This window comes from Trachemys scripta, chromosome 3 (assembly GCF_013100865.1).
Source record: "Trachemys scripta elegans isolate TJP31775 chromosome 3, CAS_Tse_1.0, whole genome shotgun sequence".
NCBI lineage: Eukaryota > Metazoa > Chordata > Testudines > Emydidae > Trachemys > Trachemys scripta.
In genome coordinates, this window is record NC_048300.1 from 193572218 (window position 1) to 193591502 (window position 19285).

A 19285-nucleotide genomic window follows, 5' to 3' on the forward strand; every position below is an offset into this window, starting at 1 on the left:
AGACTAACAGAAGTATTGGGAGCATAAGCTTTCGTGGGTAAGAACCTCACTTCTTGCATCTGAAGAAGTGAGGTTCTTACCCACGAAAGCTTATGCTCCCAATACTTCTGTTAGTCTCAAAGGTGCCACAGGACCCTCTGTTGCTTTTTACAGAATCAGACTAACACAGCTACCCCTCTGATACTATTTTCCTTGATGCACTGGAAATATATGAACTTACCAGACCGGCATAAAGAAAATGAGAAATCCTCAGTTCCATTTGCTCAGTAGAATACTGTGCAACATCTATACAAACCAGTATGTGGGGTTAAACACCCATACATGTTACACAATTCCATATAAAATCTGAAAATTATGAGTGAGGTCACAGGTTTATACTGCAGTTAGTCATCTCAACTGTAGTTTTCACTTCTGCAACAGCTATTATTATATTCCCTGAAAACAGAAGAGTGGCTTTTATAATAAATTCGGAAGTGCTAACACTTCTGGAGAATACACTTTAGACTATAAGGATTAACAGCACCAGAGAAGGGGAAAAAAAAAAAAAAAAAGAAAAAAAAAGCCATGTTTCAGACTTTACTATTTCAAGCTTTTTCATGCTAATGTCCTTGTTCCTAGAACATCTTCAACAATTTTAGCTAAAGCAAAATGGCAGTTGCTAAACTCCTGGATATAGTGGAAACCCCAGCTTAGCCCTAACAGCAGAACACAGAGGATTAAAGAGGGAACAGCTACATTTGAATACGAGTCTTTCAAAGCAAGCCACCAAACCTACCTCTTCCACATACTGGTACATTATAGCCTTGACAGCTTGTATGTTTGTGGCGTCCATCATTAAAGTGACAGCTTGTCCTTTCCGTATCTTCACTAGACCTCTAAACACCTGTTTGTTATTGTAACAGGCCGCCAGAGTGGCGATGGCCATCACCTAGGGAGAAATGACAAGCAGCATTGAATAGCATATCTATCCAAGAGTCGAGTCATTCCTCTGGGGAAAGACCCAATCTCTCAAAACGAGGCAACAACTCAAAGTGCTTGGCGATCTCCATGTTGAATTTATTTAATATCAGAGTGAAAAAGAGGACTAGTATTAAATACTGTGTATAGAACTGAGAAGACATCCAGCCCCAAAGGGGGTGAAGGTGGGAGGGGGAAAAGACAATGAAAATATCTGGTTCAAACAGCTGGAAACATTAACCTACCTGCGGAATAGCACAGAAGTTGAAGACACTTTGGTTTTTCAGTCTAGATAAGTAGGTGAGGACATCGGGGACGTGGTGCAATGCATTTGTGATCAGTTCATTCATACACTGGACGGCCACGTCAATGTTCTCTGGCTTGGCGAGATCTGACAGCTTCTTGGCATACCTGCTCCAAACCTGGGAACGCCAACAGTACATAGGAACACCACTCAGCCTTAGCACTTTTCAGACATTCATATTCATAAGAGGGCCCGTATCAAACTGTCAAATACAAAGATCTTATTTTACTGCACCTAATACTTGTAATCAGACTGTGTTACAGTCAGAAGCAAGATCCTTAACACACAGTTCACTCTGACCTACTATTCCATTCAGTCCCATTCCCTGTCGATAAGGCAGACTGGGAAAGAGAGAAGAATTGGATCCAGCTGGCAGCTCTGAAGTTAAGCATCCATGCCTCTGATTCAGAAAGGCACTTACACACACTTTAAAGCACGAGTAACTGCACCGACCTCGGTGGGACTACTCACGTGCTTAGAGTTACACATGTGTGTAAATGCGTTTCTGGACTGCGGCTGGCACAGCAGAGTCCCCATGTTATGAATATGGGTCTCCAAATCTGAGTTTGGCCAACTCTTCTTAGGTTACAGGAACCCTGTCCCATCCTGCGAACAGGGCTGGTGCATGGAGCAGAGCGACAGCATCCAAGATTGTCTGGAGAAACCTCCGCTGTCACACACACTCTGCTGAACAGATTTTATCCATGTGACAGGCATGCTGACAATTGACCTTTCAGCTATACCACTAAGATCTCTCTGACAAAAGAGTTTTGCCTAACTCCCTACAGATAGATTTGTGCAACTTCATTTGAAAAAGAAAAAAAAAAAAAAAAAAAAAACAGAAACCTTCTATATCCGAATAAGAACCAAAAGATAAATTCTGTGAAATGAGTCTCCTAACAAGTAGCCCTGCCTAACTCTGTATCAAAGCAGTAACAGTATCTCCAGAGCTCATCAGAAAGGAATAAGAGTCTGCATCACAGCTCTAACACTTCCTAACAACCCGTATTAGGCTGAAGTTGTCATCTGAAAAAGGCTGGTTTCCCTTACCTCTCTGGGCCAGAATTCTCTTCCCTCCACCTGGTCCTCCAGATAATCACGAATGATGTTGGTTTTCTGAAGAAAGAGGCCCATGGAATTTGCAAGCTGTGTGTCCTGTCCTACGATAGGGTCTTCTAGCTCTGATGCAGAGAACAGACGGGAAAGGCCAATGCCCACCAGCCCAGCAACATAGTGACAATACTGCAAGGTTTGGAAAGAACAAAATGAGTTGTGAAATGTCTCTCTCCTAGTCCATGTGGCTACATCAAAATTACTCCCCTAGGTTATTTATGGTTATTGGTGTCTTTCGGAGAACTTTCCCCAAGATAGTTCCCATGCAGTTCAACTTGCTGCATATCAAGCCCATTTTGATGGATGTGTCAGTGGTATTTGGGTTTGGGCTTGGAATACAGAGCGACACTGAGCGAGGGCTTCTGGCATGTGTCTTCATGCCAGTGCTCAACAGCCAACATCCGCATACCAAGAATATGCTTCTACAGTGTGGATTCTACCACCGGACCATTGCTCCATGCAGGAAAAATAGCAAGCGTGTTATTCACAGCTGTTAACAGCACTGGGCTTCCATGGAAGACCCAAATGAGAGCAGATGCTCATGGGGCCAATTTTATACAGTGCACGTTCCAGGAAAACTGCTCAAAACCAGCATCAAGGCTTTACGGTGCGTACTTGCATTTCAATGAACAGGCTGGCAGCCAAAGCAGGGGACAGAGTACTTTGTGTTCATAGTCAAGGAGTTAAGTGGGCAGGGGGTAAGACGGCCCACCTAAAATTCTGTACTACCTATCAATAATGCACACAGCCACTGTCATCCACAAGGTCAGTGACAAAAATAGCTAATCAATGCTTTGGGAAATTTACGCAGGGATCTCATTGCCCAGATAAATCTTTATATTCACATGGAAACGGGCTGCCCGCCAAACAGCAAGACTCAGAATTAACACTTTGTCCTTTACTCATCTTGGATACCTATGTATGGCCAGGGTGAGCCTTACAATAAGCAATTGTAATCATCATGAGGGAGCGGCAAGTGCAGAATGCCAGGCCTCCAGCAGGGGCTGTGTGTGTTGCCCTGAGCATAGAATCATAGGACTGGAAGGGACCTTGAGAAGTCATCTAGTCCAGTCCCCTGCACTCATGGCAGGACTAAGTATTATCTAGACCATCCCTGACAGGTGTTTGTCTAACCTGCTCTTAAAAATCTCCAGTGATGGAGATCCCACAACCTCCCTAGGCAATTTGTTCCAGTGCTTAACCACCCTGACAATTAGGAAGTTTTTCCTAATGTCCAACCCAAACCTCCTTGCTGCAATTTAAGCCCATTGCTTCTTGTCCTATCCTCAGAGATCAAGAACAATTTTTCTCCCTCCTCCTTGTAACAACCTTTTACGTACTTGAGAGCATGGGCTCTCAATGCTCGCTTACCTTATCCAACTCATGCTGGGTGTCAACCTTCTTTTCCAAGAACTCGGCCATTCCAGCTCCCATCTTGTGACAAATATCTGCAATCACATCTCGATACACCTTTGCCAGGTTTCTGAACTCCAAGGAGATCTACAGCAGAAACCACAAAGAAATATACATTGTGCTGAAAGTGGCATTTGTCACTAGACCAGGAAGTGGGGGGGGGGGTGACGAGAAGGTTATAGGCTACTGGGGTCTAATCCTGCTCCCACTGAAGGGCTGACAAAATTCCCACTGGCTTCAATGGGAACAGATTCAAGCCCCTCAGCAGTAAACACAAATTCAGCATGTGCAGAAACAAAAATTCCTATGATCTCTGGCCACAGCTCAGATGCAGCTTGTAATTTCTTGAAGGCAGTACGGCCTTGGACAGCATCACTTGGGAGCTGGTGCATGAAGGAGTTACAAAACAAACTCTGTACACCAAGTGTAACTTTATGAAAGAGTCCCACCAAGTGAACAGCTAGTAGAATGATTCCCAGTGTTTTACTGCAGCTCTGTTCTCTATGGGCTCCCAAAGGCCCAGCTCCCCCAGACTTCAGCATGTGCAGTATTCCACAGTTTAAAGGCCAGAAGGGACCATTATGATCGTCTAGGCCGGCGTCCTGCACAACACAGGCCAATTCCAACCAGTGAGTCCTGCTGCCAGCCCAACCATTAGTGGTTGAACTAGGACACCTGTTTTAGAGCACCCAGTCTTGATTTAAAGGCTCCAAATGATGGAGACTCACTACATCACTGGGCAATCTATCCTCATTGCTAATAATGTGCATCTTATTTCCAGTTTGAACTTTGGTGACATCCACTTCCAGCCATTTCATTTTATTTCTCTGCTACGTTAAAGAGAACTCCAGCATCAGATCTCTTCTCCCTGTGTGGGTAATTATAGACAGCCTCCTAGCAGTCTTTTTAAAATAAATAAATAGAGAGATTAAAGGAGCTCAGAGGAACTCAACTGTGGACAGAAAGAACACTGGGCTGAGACTGAGGAAACCTGGACTCTATTCCCAACTCTGCCACTGGCCTGTTGAGTGACCTCAGGCAAGTCACTTCCCCTCCATGCCTCAGTTTCCCAGTCTGTAAAATGGGGATAATGATTCTGACCTCCTTTGTAAAGTGTTGTGAGATGTACTGATGAACAGTGCCATGTAACTGTCTGAGATGATTATTATTCAGCAGTTTGAGACCTTCTGTATCAAAGTTGTATTGTAATATAGTTTGAACGGGAGTGAGTATGTTAGAAGAGCAGGCCTGTTACATGAACGCTGCAAACAAAGATACTTCACAGAACAATGCAGCCCCCGTAAATACCACTTACGAGGACAGATCTGCTAAATTAACAAGTTGTTTGTATCCCAAGCCTATATAATAAACTCTTTTGTACTGTAGTAACATTTCTGAGCACTGCAGCAATTCTCCGACAAGCAGCTATTAGCATAGATGCCTTCAGGCCATTCACAGCAATCACTGGACTTCCCAAATATTCATTTGGGCTGGGATTATCAGAGGGGATTTATGGGAGTTAGGTGCCCAAATCGCACTGAAATTCAATGGGATTTGGGCACCGAACTACTCTCAGGCTCCTATGAAAATCTGAGCCTTAATCTTAAAATTACCATAAAATTAGCAACAATTCCCCCACCTAAAAACATCACCTCCCTCCCACCCTATGACTTCAATGGAAGTCGAATCCAACCTTAAACTGATCAATTAAAATTCAAAATATTTACAAATCCCGTAAATTAACTGAATTTCTTCAGAAACTGTAGTGCTCCTGTTCTTGTGAGAATTACTATGCCACGGTGAAGTGCACTCCTTGGAACGCTAACCTAAAATCTACCACAGAACAGCCCATTCAGTGAGCGAATCCCAGCCTGGTCCCCGGCACTGGATGCTCGCCAAATCCCAGCACGGCTCTCAGCTGGAGCACTGAAATCATGCTGCATCTAGAGGACAGCTACTCCAGTATGAAGCATGAGTCTCGTTCCCATGCGCATTCCCAGATGGTGTTTGGGTGGCAGAGCCGGGAGAAGAGGAATTTTATACCAACAGAAATAAGAAGAGGGAGGGTGGAGTTAACTAGACCCCAATTTCGGTTATGCACAAAGCTTTTTGTTAAATTACTGGTAAATGGTTCAGGAAACTTGTGCTACAGCTCTATTTATACGGCCCTTTCATCATCTGGCATCTGAATGCCGCAGCAGCATATAATGCAATGGAAGTGTAAACGTGTGCTGTTGCAAATCAGTTTAAAATTGTGATTACTTTCATATTAAGAAATCTTGCGTGAAAATTTCAAAAGCACCTAAGTGACTTGGCATCTAAAAGATTTACTCTATGTCAGGTTTTTGCATTTCTTGACTTTGCAGTTTTCATGACGCTTAGTGTTGAACACAGCACAGCTTTTTGCATTTAATTCCCTAGGTTGTTTTATTATGCGCTGGTCAGGCATATCATCAGAATTATAAACTCTTCCTTAAAAAGAAAAAGCAAGAGATAGAAGCTGACAATGAAATATTAACCTATAGAGAATATAAATAAAGTTTGTAAGAGCTGCTGCCCTGTTCCTTTACTTTTAATGTATTCTGCATGATGCTCACTCAAAAAAAATTTTAGCTACTGTTTCTGCAATAGATCTAAGTGTTTAATAGTTAATACAGTAGAGCTGACCTCTTGCTGTCAGCCACATAGTGAAACAGTCCGGGGCGAACATTTTCCCCTCTGGGCTTACACACTTTAGACTGAAACTATCAGTAGGTTCAACTGCTGGCTCAGCAAGGATTGGGGCCTTCATCAATTCTGAGACCTGGGGGCACCACTAGGATCATCTCATCTGACCTGCCGCATAGCACAGGCCCAAGAATTTCACTCAGGAATCCCACATCGAGCCCAGTAACTCTTGGTTGAACAAGATCATAAGACATCCAGTCTCGATCTAGAGACTTCAAGTGACAGAGTCCACCACATCCCTGGTTAATTTGTTCCAAAGGTTAATTCCCCTCACTGTTAGAAGCGTGCACCTTATTTCCAGTCTAAATTTGTCTAGCTTTCCTTTTTAGTCATTGGGTCTTGTTATGCCTTTGTTTGCTAGATTGCCCTCCACAGTATCAGGCATCTTCTCTCTCTACAAGTACTTACAGACTGATCAAGTCACCTCTCAACCGTCTCTTTGATAACGAGGTCATTCTATTTAGAATAAGCCCCTCATAAGAAAGGAACAGATTCTCCAAAGCCACCACCCACATTACTCCCTCCATTAACTGAGCAGCTTGCTCTCTTACCTCCTGCCATCATCCCCCTTTTCTCCAGGGGGCATGGCCTATCAATCCCATGACACACCTGAACTCTTCTGACATGGAAAACAAGAGTTTGCAAGGCTGCCATTTTGCTGTGTGAAGCTGATCTGCTTTTTCAAAACCCGAGGGACTACAGAATAGTTAGCGCCAGGTTTTCGGAGGGTGGTGCCTCATTTGCATACATGCAAAATTTATCAACATTCATTCAGTTTTCCCAATTGTGCATGCAGTCTCATACGCAAATGAGTAGCCCTCTGAACACCTAGTGGGGCACAGAACTGCAGTGAAACATATGCATTCACCCTCTTGCATTTGTGTAAGATCTTAGGCCTCTGTTCTTTAAAATACAGCTCTCAGTGTCAAAACTGAGAAGTGCCGGAAATTCTGGGACAGCTTAGAGTTACAAATGAGTTGGTTTTCCACATCCCTTACTCATCTATTGGGCAATACAGTCAAACAGCAAACCCAGGGACACATCAGCAGTCGCCACCAATGACCGCATCCTCAGTCATCTCCAATGTACAACCAGAGTGAAGAACTATCAAACCAGGTGGGTTTTGACATAGATGGCAAAAGCCATTTCTATCAGTACTGATCAGGATAGCACCACAGTGTATCATGCACAGTGATAAATCTGATCATGAAATATCCTCCTTTATACAGACAGTTTTCCATGTTTTGAGCTCTGCCAGTAAGACCGGTAATGGAAATTTGATTATGAGTTCCACAGTCTGCTGTTATTATTAACTATAAAAATTTTGAGACTGGGATATTAAGTCTTTGGCTTTGAGACTTGAATCAATCTCTAGCTGTTAAAGATCATGTTGGGTTGCCTCCTGGGCAGAATATCCCACATCTACTTAATGCAACGTTCCTGCACATTCCTCTGAAATAGATTCATAGATTATAATGCCAAAAGGGCCATTGTGATCATTTAGTCTGACCTGCATAACATTGGCCATAGGACTTCCCTGAACTACTTCCTGTTTGAACTAGAGCAAAGATCTTTTAGAAAAAGATCCAACCTAGATTTAAGAATTGCCAGTGATGGAGAATCCACCACAACCTTTGGTTAAGTTGGTTCCAATTAACTTCACTATTAAAAATGTATATCTTATTTCTAGTCTGACTTGGTCTAGCTTGGACTTCCAGCCATTAGATTTTGTTATACTGCTGCCTGTTAGGTTGACAAGCCCATTAACAAAGTTTTATTCCCCAAGCAGGTACTTACAGGCTGTAATCAAATTACCTCTTAGCTTTCTCTCTGTTAAGATGGATATAGACTCAAGAAGCTCAATCTATTACTATAAAGTATGTTTTCCAATCCTTTAATCATTCTCATGGCTCTTCTCTGCACCCTCTCCAATTTATCAACATCCTTCTTGAATTGTAGGCACCAGAACTGGACAAAGTATACCAGGAGTGGTCGCACCAATGCCAAATATAGCATCTGGTACTGACCACTGTTGAAGTCAGGTTACCGGACCAGGTGGACTTTGGGTCTGATCCAGTCTAGCAATTCTATGTATCAAGATGCAAAGGGGTTTAAAGTAGATACCTATATAATCAGCAGGTTATAATTAATAGATTGAAACAAGAAATCTAACAGCTCACCGTTGGGAAGTCCTCAAGCACCTGCTTGTCCTTCTCCTTGCTCTCCAAATATCTCCAGTCCGGCTGATACAGGTAGGAGTGGAAGTCATGCAATATTGGGACCTTGGTTTCTAAGTTGATGGTCATATCATCTTCTACCGTGTCCAGAGCTCGGAGAACCAGATAGAATATGCACACAGCATGACTATGGAGGGAAGGAAAGATTTCCTATTTATCAAGATTCGCTATGACACAGGCGAGTAGTTAAAAATCATCATGTGGTTTTTCTGAGAGACATTTGAAAATTAAACAAAGGTCTTTCCAATTCTGCAACCTGGAAAGTATTTCTAGTTCTGCATACAAATCAGAGATGGGCTCAAGCCATAAAATTCATGTCAATATTTCAAACATCCCAAGCGTTTGAACATGTCAGAACCAGGGCTCTGATTCAGGCCCATATCTACCAGAAGGACATTTACAACTAAAAAATCATGAGGCAAAATGTAATTTCATACCATAATCTGTCTTTGTAGTAGCTATGCTAGTACCAGTGATCGCCATTAAAATGTGGATATCTTTTTAAACAATTTAGTGGCAACCACTGTAGATACAATTCAAACATATTTAGATACTACATGTACCTAGACAGAAAAATCAAGAAAGGATCCCCTACAGATGCTGGAAATTTCTGGCCCCCTGATACACCTGGGCTAGGCATTCAGATGCTAGAAACAAAGGACAGTCCAGTAGCTAGAGTGCCAGCCTGGACCACGGGAGACCTTGATTCAATTTTCTGATCTGCCACAGGCTTCCTGTGTGACCTTGGGCCAGTCACTTAGGGAGCTGAAGCACAGAGACACTATAAAATGGGGATGACAGCACTGTCCTACCTCACAGGGGTGTTTTAAGGATCACTACACTGAAGTTTGAGGTGCTCAGATGCTACAGTGAGGGAGGCCATGTAAGTATCTTGGATACCCACACATCATGAGAGTATTTTTCTGTGACTGAGGCTTAGCAGTCCACTGCAAATCTATCATTCACCTCAGCACTAATCACAAAGGAAAGTGCCTTGACTCTTTATGCTGTGGGTTTTATGTGCTTACACGTGGAATCTTCGTGCTACGGGGCACAACTAAGTGACTTGCAATGTGCAACAGTTTCTTTAGACACCAGAGTAGTTTCTCCTTCAAACTGAGTTTTGTTGTTTTGGGGCTGGGGGGGGGGGTTGTTCCTTTTTCTTTTTGCTGGGGTGGGAGGAGATGGAAAGCGGAGCTGTTTTTTAAAAACAGATTAGTAAAGGTACTATATCATTAACAGACTAATGTAATACTGATCCAAAGTGCCAAGAGCAGCATAATCCACTGCTGTACTGAGAGATCCAAATTTGCTACAAGTCTTGGGAGGGCTGGCCAGAATAGCGGTAAAAGAAAAGTTACTAAAACCCAGCGGCCACTAGGACCCAGGGGAAATAAGACACTGAGGGGAAGGATAAACTCTTATCTCTGTTCCCTTCTCTTCCAGCTGTCCCTTTGCTGAAGCAGCTTCTCTTTCCTCCTCCCACTGTGTCGTAACCATGTATTAGGATCAAAGCAAGAAATCATGGCTGATTTGGGGGGCCCAAGCAGAAAAAGTCTGAGAAGACGAACAGTAGACTGATCCTGGGGCCAGGATCTAGGCATTCAAGGGGCCATATTCCGAGTGTGTTTTTAAGCACTAGAATCTATGAAGAGTTCTGCTAAACATGGATGATGCAATACAGCTCCTGAATTTGAATCCTGTCTCTGCTCTGGCTTGCTGTGTAGTTTTGGTCAAGAAATCATCTCTCTGCTATGCTCAAAACTCATAAATCCTAGTGTCTTCAGTGGAAGTTTTGGGAGCGTGAGGAATGCAGGTTCCATCCCTAGGATTATAAAAAATCCCTAGCTGTAAAATTAGGATAACAACTATCTTAAAAAAAGGAGTTACTGTAAAAGCGAATTAAGTACTCTGTCTCTAACCATTTGGAAGTGTTTAAATGCTAATTAATAAAGAACAGCATAAATGAGCTAGGACAACAATGAGCAATAAAAGATTATATGGTAATGGAAAAGTGGGTGGATCATTTAGCTGTTCACTACTACACTTAACCTTGGGGTTTTTTTTTTTTTTTTTTTTTTTTTAATTAAAGGAAGAAATTTTTTTTGGTAAATAAATTATAATTAAGGCTACGTTTTAGTCACAGGTATTTTTAGTAGAAGTAATGGATAGGTCACAGGAAGTAAACAAAAATTCATGGCCTGTGACCTGTCCATGATTTGTACTATATACCCCTAACTAAAACTTGGGTGCTCTGGGGCAGGGGGTGGCCCGGAGGTGCCACGGGTGCTCTGCAGTAGGGCCGGGGATGGCCCAGGGGTGCCGCAGGTGCTCGGGAGGGGGGGGCGTGGAAGGGGGCACCGTGGGTGCTGGGGGGGGAGCAGCCTGGGGGCGCCATGGGTACTCTGAGAGGGGATGGGGCAGCACGTAGCCTGGGACCCCGCTGGTGGTGGGGGAGGGGGAGTTGGCAGGGCTGGAAGACTCCCTACCCAGCTCCCGCACTGCTCCCAGAAGTAGCCGGCATGTCCCTGTGGCCCCTAGGTGGAGGCGTGCCCAGATGGGCTCCGCGAGCTGCCCCCACCCCAAGCGCCCGCTCCGCAGTTCCCATTGGCTGGGAACCATGGATGCATTTTTTTTTTCTTTTTTTTTTTAATTTTTCAGGCCTGTTCTTATCACACTCCATTTTTACATAATCTCTCATATCACCTTTTATTCCCAAAAGGAGTATTGGGAGCTGGGGTTGTACATTAAGTAATGCTAAAAATATGTTTACAAACTTGTTACCAATTTAAGGGGTAATATTTAAGTGGTGCCTTAGCTCTGGTCTACTATAACCCACATTGCAAAAATTCCAAGCAAAGTTTTCCAACATTGTTACGTGCTAGTTTCTAATGACAGTAGTTGGAAACATTCAGAGTTAAAACTGCATCTCTGCTCTTGACACACCCAGGATGGGTGTCTATACTGCACCACAAGGAACATGAACACTTGTCCACTGTTCAGAAACTCCTGAGACAAACAGCTATTGGCTAAAATTAAAAAAAAAACAAAAAAAACAAAAAAAACATCCCAGCGCACAAAGCTTAACTCTGAATTCCCAGGCTTATTATTAGTGGCTATAGTACCAGTACTACACAGCACCTATGAACCCCAGTCAAGGACCAGGACCCCTGGGGCTGCATGCTGTACAGACAGAACAAAAAGACTGGCCCTGCCCCAAAGAGCCTAAAATCTAACTAGAAGACAAAAGACAAGATGGATACAGACAGACAGAAGAGGGTGCATTAAAAAAAAAAAAAAAATAGTGAGATAACACTGGTCAGCATGATATCTTGTGGGTATGTTAAGGATTCAATACTTTACATTTTTATATTGTTTGTTTATAGTGCCATTCTTACCTTGTACAAAGTATATATCTGTGCTATACACACGTATCTGTAGCTAATCAAATGTGAGGGGGAACAGAGGTTCTCTAAGCACTGCCGTAATTTATGGTGCACATAAATAATTTAGGACTTTCATTCTATAGTACGAGGAATTTAATCATTTCAAGTGAGAGTCCTGTGGCACCTTTAAGACTACCAGATATATTGGAGCAGAAGCTTTCGTGGGTGAATACCCACTTCGCCAGATACGTGGGTGCCACAGGACTCTCTGTTGCTTTTTACAGATCCAGACTAACACGGCTACCCCTCTGATACTTGACATCATTTCAAATGTTACTGTAAACTGAGTAGAGATAGCTATTAAGAATTACATAACATGGTAAGTCTCTAATGAAAGAACCCTAAAACTGAGGCCCTCACCACTTTGGTTCATTAAAGTCCCATGACACTTTTTACAAGAAAAAAAGGTGTTACCTGTGCTGTTGTAGCCATATTGAAAGTTCAGTATTTCTATTTTGAACTCCATCCTTTCTACCCTAAACTGTTAAATAGTGTTACAGTGCAATGTTATATAGCTGCCTTGATCCACTCCAGAGTTGGCTATATTACAGTGGCAGGAAAAGCAATCCCTCTGTATTATCATTACTTAAGCAGGTTTTGCAAAGCTTTATAATAATTTGTATTATGGTAGCATCCAGAATCTTGATTCAAAACTGGGGCCCAATTGTACTGGGCCCTTTACAAACACACTATGCCCAGACAGCCTATGATCTAGATACGACCAGGAAATGCAGTCACAGACACCAGCTATGGGCATAAATGGCAAGTTTCAAAGTTGTGTTTTTCAAAACCATCCAAAAGAGATTAACCAATCTCTACAGTACACCTCTACCTCGATATAACGCTGTCCTCGGGAGCCAAAAAATCTTATCGCGTTATAGGTGAAACCGCGTTATATCGAACTTGGTTTGATCCACCGGAGTGTGCAGCCCCACCCCCGGAGCACTGCTTTATCGCATTATATCCGAATTCGTGTTATATTGGGTCACGTTATATTGGGGTAGAGGTACAGTTAATGTTTACAGAGTATACTGAGGGGGAGAAAGGGATGGTCTTTTGGTTAAGGCACTGCACTAGGACTCCAGAAAGCTGGTTTCAGGTCCCGGCTTCACCACAGCCTTCTGGCATGACCTTGAGCAAGTCACTTAATCTCTCTATGCCACCCCTGTAAAACAGTAGCAGTACATCCTTGCCTCACAGGGGCACTGTACAGTGCTTAGTTAGTGATTACAGGGACGAGGGACATAGATGTACCAAGGCAGAACCTTGGATGAGAAGTATTGAATATAATGGGTACATTTTACTAGTGTACTTTGTATGTTGTTTTGGGGATCCAATAAATAAACGCTATATATTAAAATACATGGACACCTGTATAAACATAAGCCCTGTCTGTCTGTATCCATCTGTTGTTTCTTGTCCTACACTTAAGACTGTAAACTCTTTGGGGCAGGGACAATCTTTTTCTTCAATGTTTGTACAGCACCTAGAACATGGGGTCGTGGTTCATGACTAGGGCTCCAAGGTGGTATGGTAATACAAATAATAACTAATCTGCACAATCATAGACAAGGCCTGACTGTTGACATAAACATATACTGTGTCACCAATAACACGTGCAGTTGTCTCTTACATAGGATGTTATATTGATATTTGTTAAGTGCTCCATGCCCATTATGTGAAATGCGCTAGAGAGAAACACAGGGAATTTTTACACTAAATTAGTACATTTTCAAACAGCTCCGGTGAGCCATTTGCATGGAAGGTGCTGAATACAAATGCATGACTGAGACGTAGACCCCAACCCACCTGGAACTAAGCATCTAACTCCACTGCTAGGCCTCATCCCCAATGATCATATCAAAATCCAGATCCTGAATCACGATGGGTAACAAGCACTCAGGTAAAAGTAAGCTCAGGTATAGATCTCAGACAACCCCCTGCTACCAGCAGACTGTGAGAACAAGCACGTACCTTGCATATGGCCAGTAACACAGGGGCTGTCTACAGGCTAATGTTTAACCCTCTCCTGGCCAAAGCAGCCAGGGCTCCTGCTCCTAGGATAACCCTTAGATGCTCGTGCAGTGCTGGCCAGCACGTTGCACCAGGGATCTAGCCCCTGTGCAGGGCTGGCTCCTGCACGAGGTTGCCCAGTTAACCCCTCCTATCCCGGCCAGTCTGTGACGGGCTCCTGCTGCAGGGACACGGGCTAATTAACCCCTGCGAGCCCACAGCCCCCCGCCCCGGCGGCCACTCACCGCAGCTCCCCGTCCAGGGCCTGGATGACGGCGGCGAAGCTCCGGCTGGTCTGGTTCAGGTACCGGTAGCAGGTCCTGAGGCCGTCGCTGAGCGCGTCCTGCGGGCAGAGCAGAGGGGACACGGGCTGCTGGAAGCGGGGCGAGGCCGGGCAGGCCCCCGGCGGGGAGCCCTGGTGCAGGAGGCGGCTGCCCCCGCGGCGCCGGCCCCCCGGCAGGGGCAGCGGCGAGGACGAACAGCGCTGGCCGCCGCCGGGGCACCGCGGGGGAGACAGCGCCAGGGTCCGCTTGAAGAGGGCCACGGCCTTGGTGCTGGCGGCCATGGGGCCGGGGCGGGGCCGCTGCCCAGCCGGAGCCCGCGGCCGGGACGGGGCCGAGCAGAACCAGGAGCGCGGGACTCGCTAGGCCACGCAGGCTGCGGCCGACACACCCACGGGGGGTCCGGGAGCCGCGCCCTCCGCTCCGCCCCGCCCCCGGGCGGGGGAACCGCCCCGTTAACCCCGCGCGCCCCGGGGAGACCGAGACCCCCCCGTTAACCCCGCGCGCCCCGGGGAGACCGAGACTCCCCCGCCCCCGCCTATTAACCCCACGCGCCCCGGGGAGAGTGCGGGGGAGACCGAGCCTCCCCCGCCTATTAACCCCGCGCGCCCCGGGGAGACCGAGACTCCCCCGCCTATTAACCCCGCGCGCTCCGGGGAGACCGAGACTCCCCCGCCTTGTTAGTTCCGAGCGCCCTGCAGAGACCAAGCCGCCCTCCGGCGCGCCCTAGCGCACCTCTTCCGTATTTACCAGGAGAGAACCGCCCCCTGCCCCCCTCTCTCCTCAGCTGGGAGCCACCCTCCTTCTCGTTAACGCTGTGTGCCCTGGAGAGCCCCGGGCCCCCCCCACCACACTGGGGCGAACTCCCCTTAAGAGACAAGGGCTCAGGCACTAACAGCCAGACTGCCCTAGTTACTTGCTGACACCCTCACCACCCTCAGCATTTAAACAAAAACCGGTTTCCAGCGGCTCCTCTGTTAATCCTATAAACTAGCTCCCCACGTTCCTTCATAATATCCTGCAGCCGCAACACAGATGTTAAATGCAAAAGCACCTTCTCTGTGCTCTACTGCAGTTAAAGGCTTCATGAAATATAAGCATAAACAGCTAACAAAGGAATGCAGCCACCTTGAAATCGAGCTGATTTTTTTTAAGTTAATTTCAAGTACTAGACTTTCCTGGGGTCTGGTCATTTATAGTTTCATATTTTCATGTCTTTCCCCACATTTTTCAGTACCCTAATCTTTGGAAGGCCACCTGCTAAGGGGAAATGCTGAAACTGATTATGCAGAGTTTTACTCTTTGCATAGGACAACACTTAACGGGGGGGGACACACAAAAAACAGAATAATATTTTTCCTCTTTAATCTGTTACTGTACTCTATCATTTATAACAAAAGTAGGTAAAATTACTGAGATTGCAAGTAGGGACCAGTGTTTTGTCTTGTGTCTGTACACCGCCTAGCACAATGGAGCCCAGCTCCATGGCAATACAAATAGTAATAGTAAAAAATTTTCAGACCGATTCATGATGTTTTAGGATAATGGTGCCAGTTTAATATGTTTTACTTAACCAGTAAAGAATTTTACAATACAAAAGTTTTCAGACCAAATACAGGCCCTTATATACTGAATTATCTGTGTCCCCACATAATTTAGACAGACCATTCACTATGTTATCTCGGCATTATCTCCCCTAGATTTTAACTGGATGAAGACTTGAGGCTTGTTTGGAAAGAGTGGGAACGTTTAAGATATCTTCCCAAGGTGAAGGACTCACCTCAAATTAATTTCTCATAGGAAGTAGTATAAATGTGAAGAGAATTGGTCAATTAAAATGAGCACTTATGATCCTACCACCCTCTGAAGAGTAACTGCTAACAGTCACCAATTTGGGAACACAAAATAAGGTCTAGATCCTGTTAGCCAATCAGCATAGATGAAACCCCACTGAAATCAGCACAGCTGGCCACAGGCACAGAGGTCTACCTGCATCCAGCCCCATTGACCCACACTGATCACACCCACACCAATGAGTTTGAAGTTTCCACAATGTCTTAAGCTCCACTGGTTCTGCAAGCGACTCTGCCCAGGCAGATGTCTGCATCCATACAGGGTGATGTGCAGCATCAGGATCTTAAGTAAAACTAGTTTCAAGAGTAACGGACTATGGGATTAATACAGCACTGAATTCTGTATTCTTTAGGACCAGGGTTCAATTCTGGTCAGTAGTGACCAAGGACCTAACCTTGCATCTGAAGAAGTGGGGTTTTTACCCACAAAAGCTTATGCCCAAAGCTGTTAGTCTTTAAGGTGCCACCGGACTCCTTGTTGGTTTCAAGGACCTAACCCTGTTTCCACTGAAGTCAATGGAGTTTTGCCACTGATTTTAATAGGAGCAGGATTGGATTTCAGTAGCTGTTAACCCATGAATAACTGTCAGAGGGTATGTGAAACTACTGACTGAAAGATGAATTGATGAACCTCATGTCTCTCCACCCATTTTCTTTCATTGATCCTGAGTCCTACACTCTGGCCTTAATGAAGACTGTGTGCCGCACGCTTCAGTTCAGAGCCTTGTCTTGGCCAACAGTCAGGTGTCAAGGTCCATTCCATTTAGTTGAGAATATGCTATAGACTTTTACTGGCCAAGAAACAACATCAAGCAACAAGGGCCCTACTCACTGAGGCCTCAGAGCTGATGGGAGATAGCCTTTGGTATACCACAACAGACCTAGATGGATACACCAAACATCTATAGGGCTCAATGGGTTAAGGGAACACTGTCACCGTTGGAAAAGCTACCTTGCCACCGCACACATGCCAAGTGATTATAATTATTAGCAAATTCCTAGTAAATTCTATTTCTCCCTCTTATCCTAAAGAAAATACTTCAGTACAATAATCCAGAATTTATGACCAACCCTACAACGAGCCAATAGCATGTTCACATATGTGAACAACGAGAGAGGTCTGGGACATGAGCACAATTGGTGATTTATTTAGGACTGCTGTATATGTCAACAAGACTGAACTGATCTTCCTACAGACACATTGGCAGGTGCCTTGGTGTTTGTGTTTTTCCTCCAAGAGCACTGAACAGAGATCATCCTCTCTGAGAAAGAGAATTTACAGGGATAGTGAAGAACTGTTGAACGCTGGTCTTTCCCATCTTTTGTACTACTATAGAAATAGAAAAGGAAACAGGACCAAGCTTTCAGAATATGGGAGGGGGCAGGCTATAAAAAACAAGGTTTGGGGCAGAAGGGGGGGTTAACTGTGAAACCCCCTCCCGCAAAAAGAATAGGTGGCTATTGACATCAATGAGACACTGTGTATGTGCCCATTTGTGTGGGCCAGAGGCAGCACAATTCTGATAGTCTAAAATGCCTTGCAGAAGATCAGTGCTCGGGATAAATGCACCGCACAGGCTGCTTTCCAAGGGACACGACTGATCTTCAATTAATCCCGATTTGCGGTTAACCAGAGGTTAGAGAATCACGCGCAGGACTGGATTTTAAACGTTTGGGTTACAGCCCCAGGTGTAGCATAAGCCCGAGCCCTATGGGCAGCACCCTGTACCCACAGAGGGCCCCACTGATTTCAGTGGGGCACTGGGCAGGTGCACGGTTCTGCTTGCAGGGAGGCGATTATAAGCTCGAGGCCCAGGTGGGTTATTGGGTGGCGCGGCAGGGAGCTGGGAAGTGAGCGGCTCACGTCCCTCGGAGCCCGTATTGCGCAGAGAGGGGCTGGGGAGATGCGCTGGGCGGAACGACCCGGACCAGAACCGGTGGATTTCTCGGGTCAGCAGAGAGACGAGACGCCCCGGGGCCAGCACCCCCGGCCCGGCCCGGCCCAGCCCGCTCCGCTCACCTGGTCCAGCGGGGGCATCACCGCCGCGCCGCCGCCCATCTTAAACCGCAGCAGGTTGTAGATCTCCCGGGGGCGGCCCAGCCACTTCCCCACCCGCTCCATGGGCAGCCGCGCGCACCGGGACTCGGCGTCCCGCGCACTGAGGAGCTCCCCCCGCCCGCTCTGCCCCGCAACCGGCCCCGCCGCGGCTCCCTGCCGGAGCATCTTCCGCGGCGCGGAGAGGAAAGACGCGACCCCGCCCACCCCCGCTGACACCGGCCTATCAGCGTGCGGCGCTCGTGCCTCGGTGGGTGGACGGGCCGCTCATTGGTCGCCCCCTTCTCGCACCAGAAGGACGCTGGCCAATAATCCGGCTTCGGGGCTGGTGTGACGGATGTCGAATTCCTCTGATTGGCTGAGAGGGGAAGGTACCGCCCACCCATCCCTCACGAGGGGAACAGGCGAGGAACAGGCGCCGGGTTTCTTAAAGGGGCCGCGGCTCATTCCGAAGACAGGGAGGCTGCCGTGTGGCGGCCTCGCGGGGAGGGGGCCTCTGACAGCCCGAGCAAAACCCACCCCAGGGGCAGCGTGTCCTGCCCCTGCCCGACATAGCCCCGTCCCCATCCCTTGCCAGACACCCCTAGTTCCAGCACCTGTGGACAAACTGCTTTGATTCCCCAGAACCAACCCTCAGCAGCCCAGCTGTTGCCAGCTGTGATGGTCCCTGTGCCTGGCACCACCAGCCTGTCCCGCTTTGTCACCCATCACCTCGTGTGCGCCCTGGAGAGCCCCATTCCTGCCTTGCATCCTGCCAAGACCCCACGCTGGTCCAATTGCCCTCTCCCCTCGTCAGGTCAGCAACTTGCTGCAACCTCATGGGTGCACCGCATGGTCTCTGGACCATGGCTGGTTTCAGAGTAGCAGCCGTGTTAGTCTGTATCC

The 19285-nt window shown here is 46.3% G+C and overlaps 1 protein-coding gene across 2 annotated transcripts in view; it reads right to left on the reverse strand.

Moving 5' to 3' along the window:
• LOC117875402 (squalene synthase-like) overlaps nt 1-18546 on the reverse strand; it is a 24146-nt gene extending 5600 nt beyond the window's left edge. The window contains exons 1-7 of one of the 2 annotated variants that reach the window (XM_034766700.1): nt 18365-18546; nt 14456-14553; nt 8695-8878; nt 3746-3874; nt 2312-2503; nt 1203-1379; nt 776-928 (exon numbers count right to left, since the gene is read on the reverse strand). In XM_034766700.1, the coding sequence (XP_034622591.1) occupies nt 776-928; nt 1203-1379; nt 2312-2503; nt 3746-3874; nt 8695-8878; nt 14456-14553; nt 18365-18466 (1035 nt within the window). In that variant the 5' untranslated portion in view covers nt 18467-18546. Of the gene's footprint in view, nt 1-775; nt 929-1202; nt 1380-2311; nt 2504-3745; nt 3875-8694; nt 8879-14455; nt 14887-18364 lie in introns of those variants that run through there. The other variant, XM_034766699.1, reaches the window with a different exon arrangement.
• Between the last annotated feature and the right edge of the window lie 739 nt (nt 18547-19285).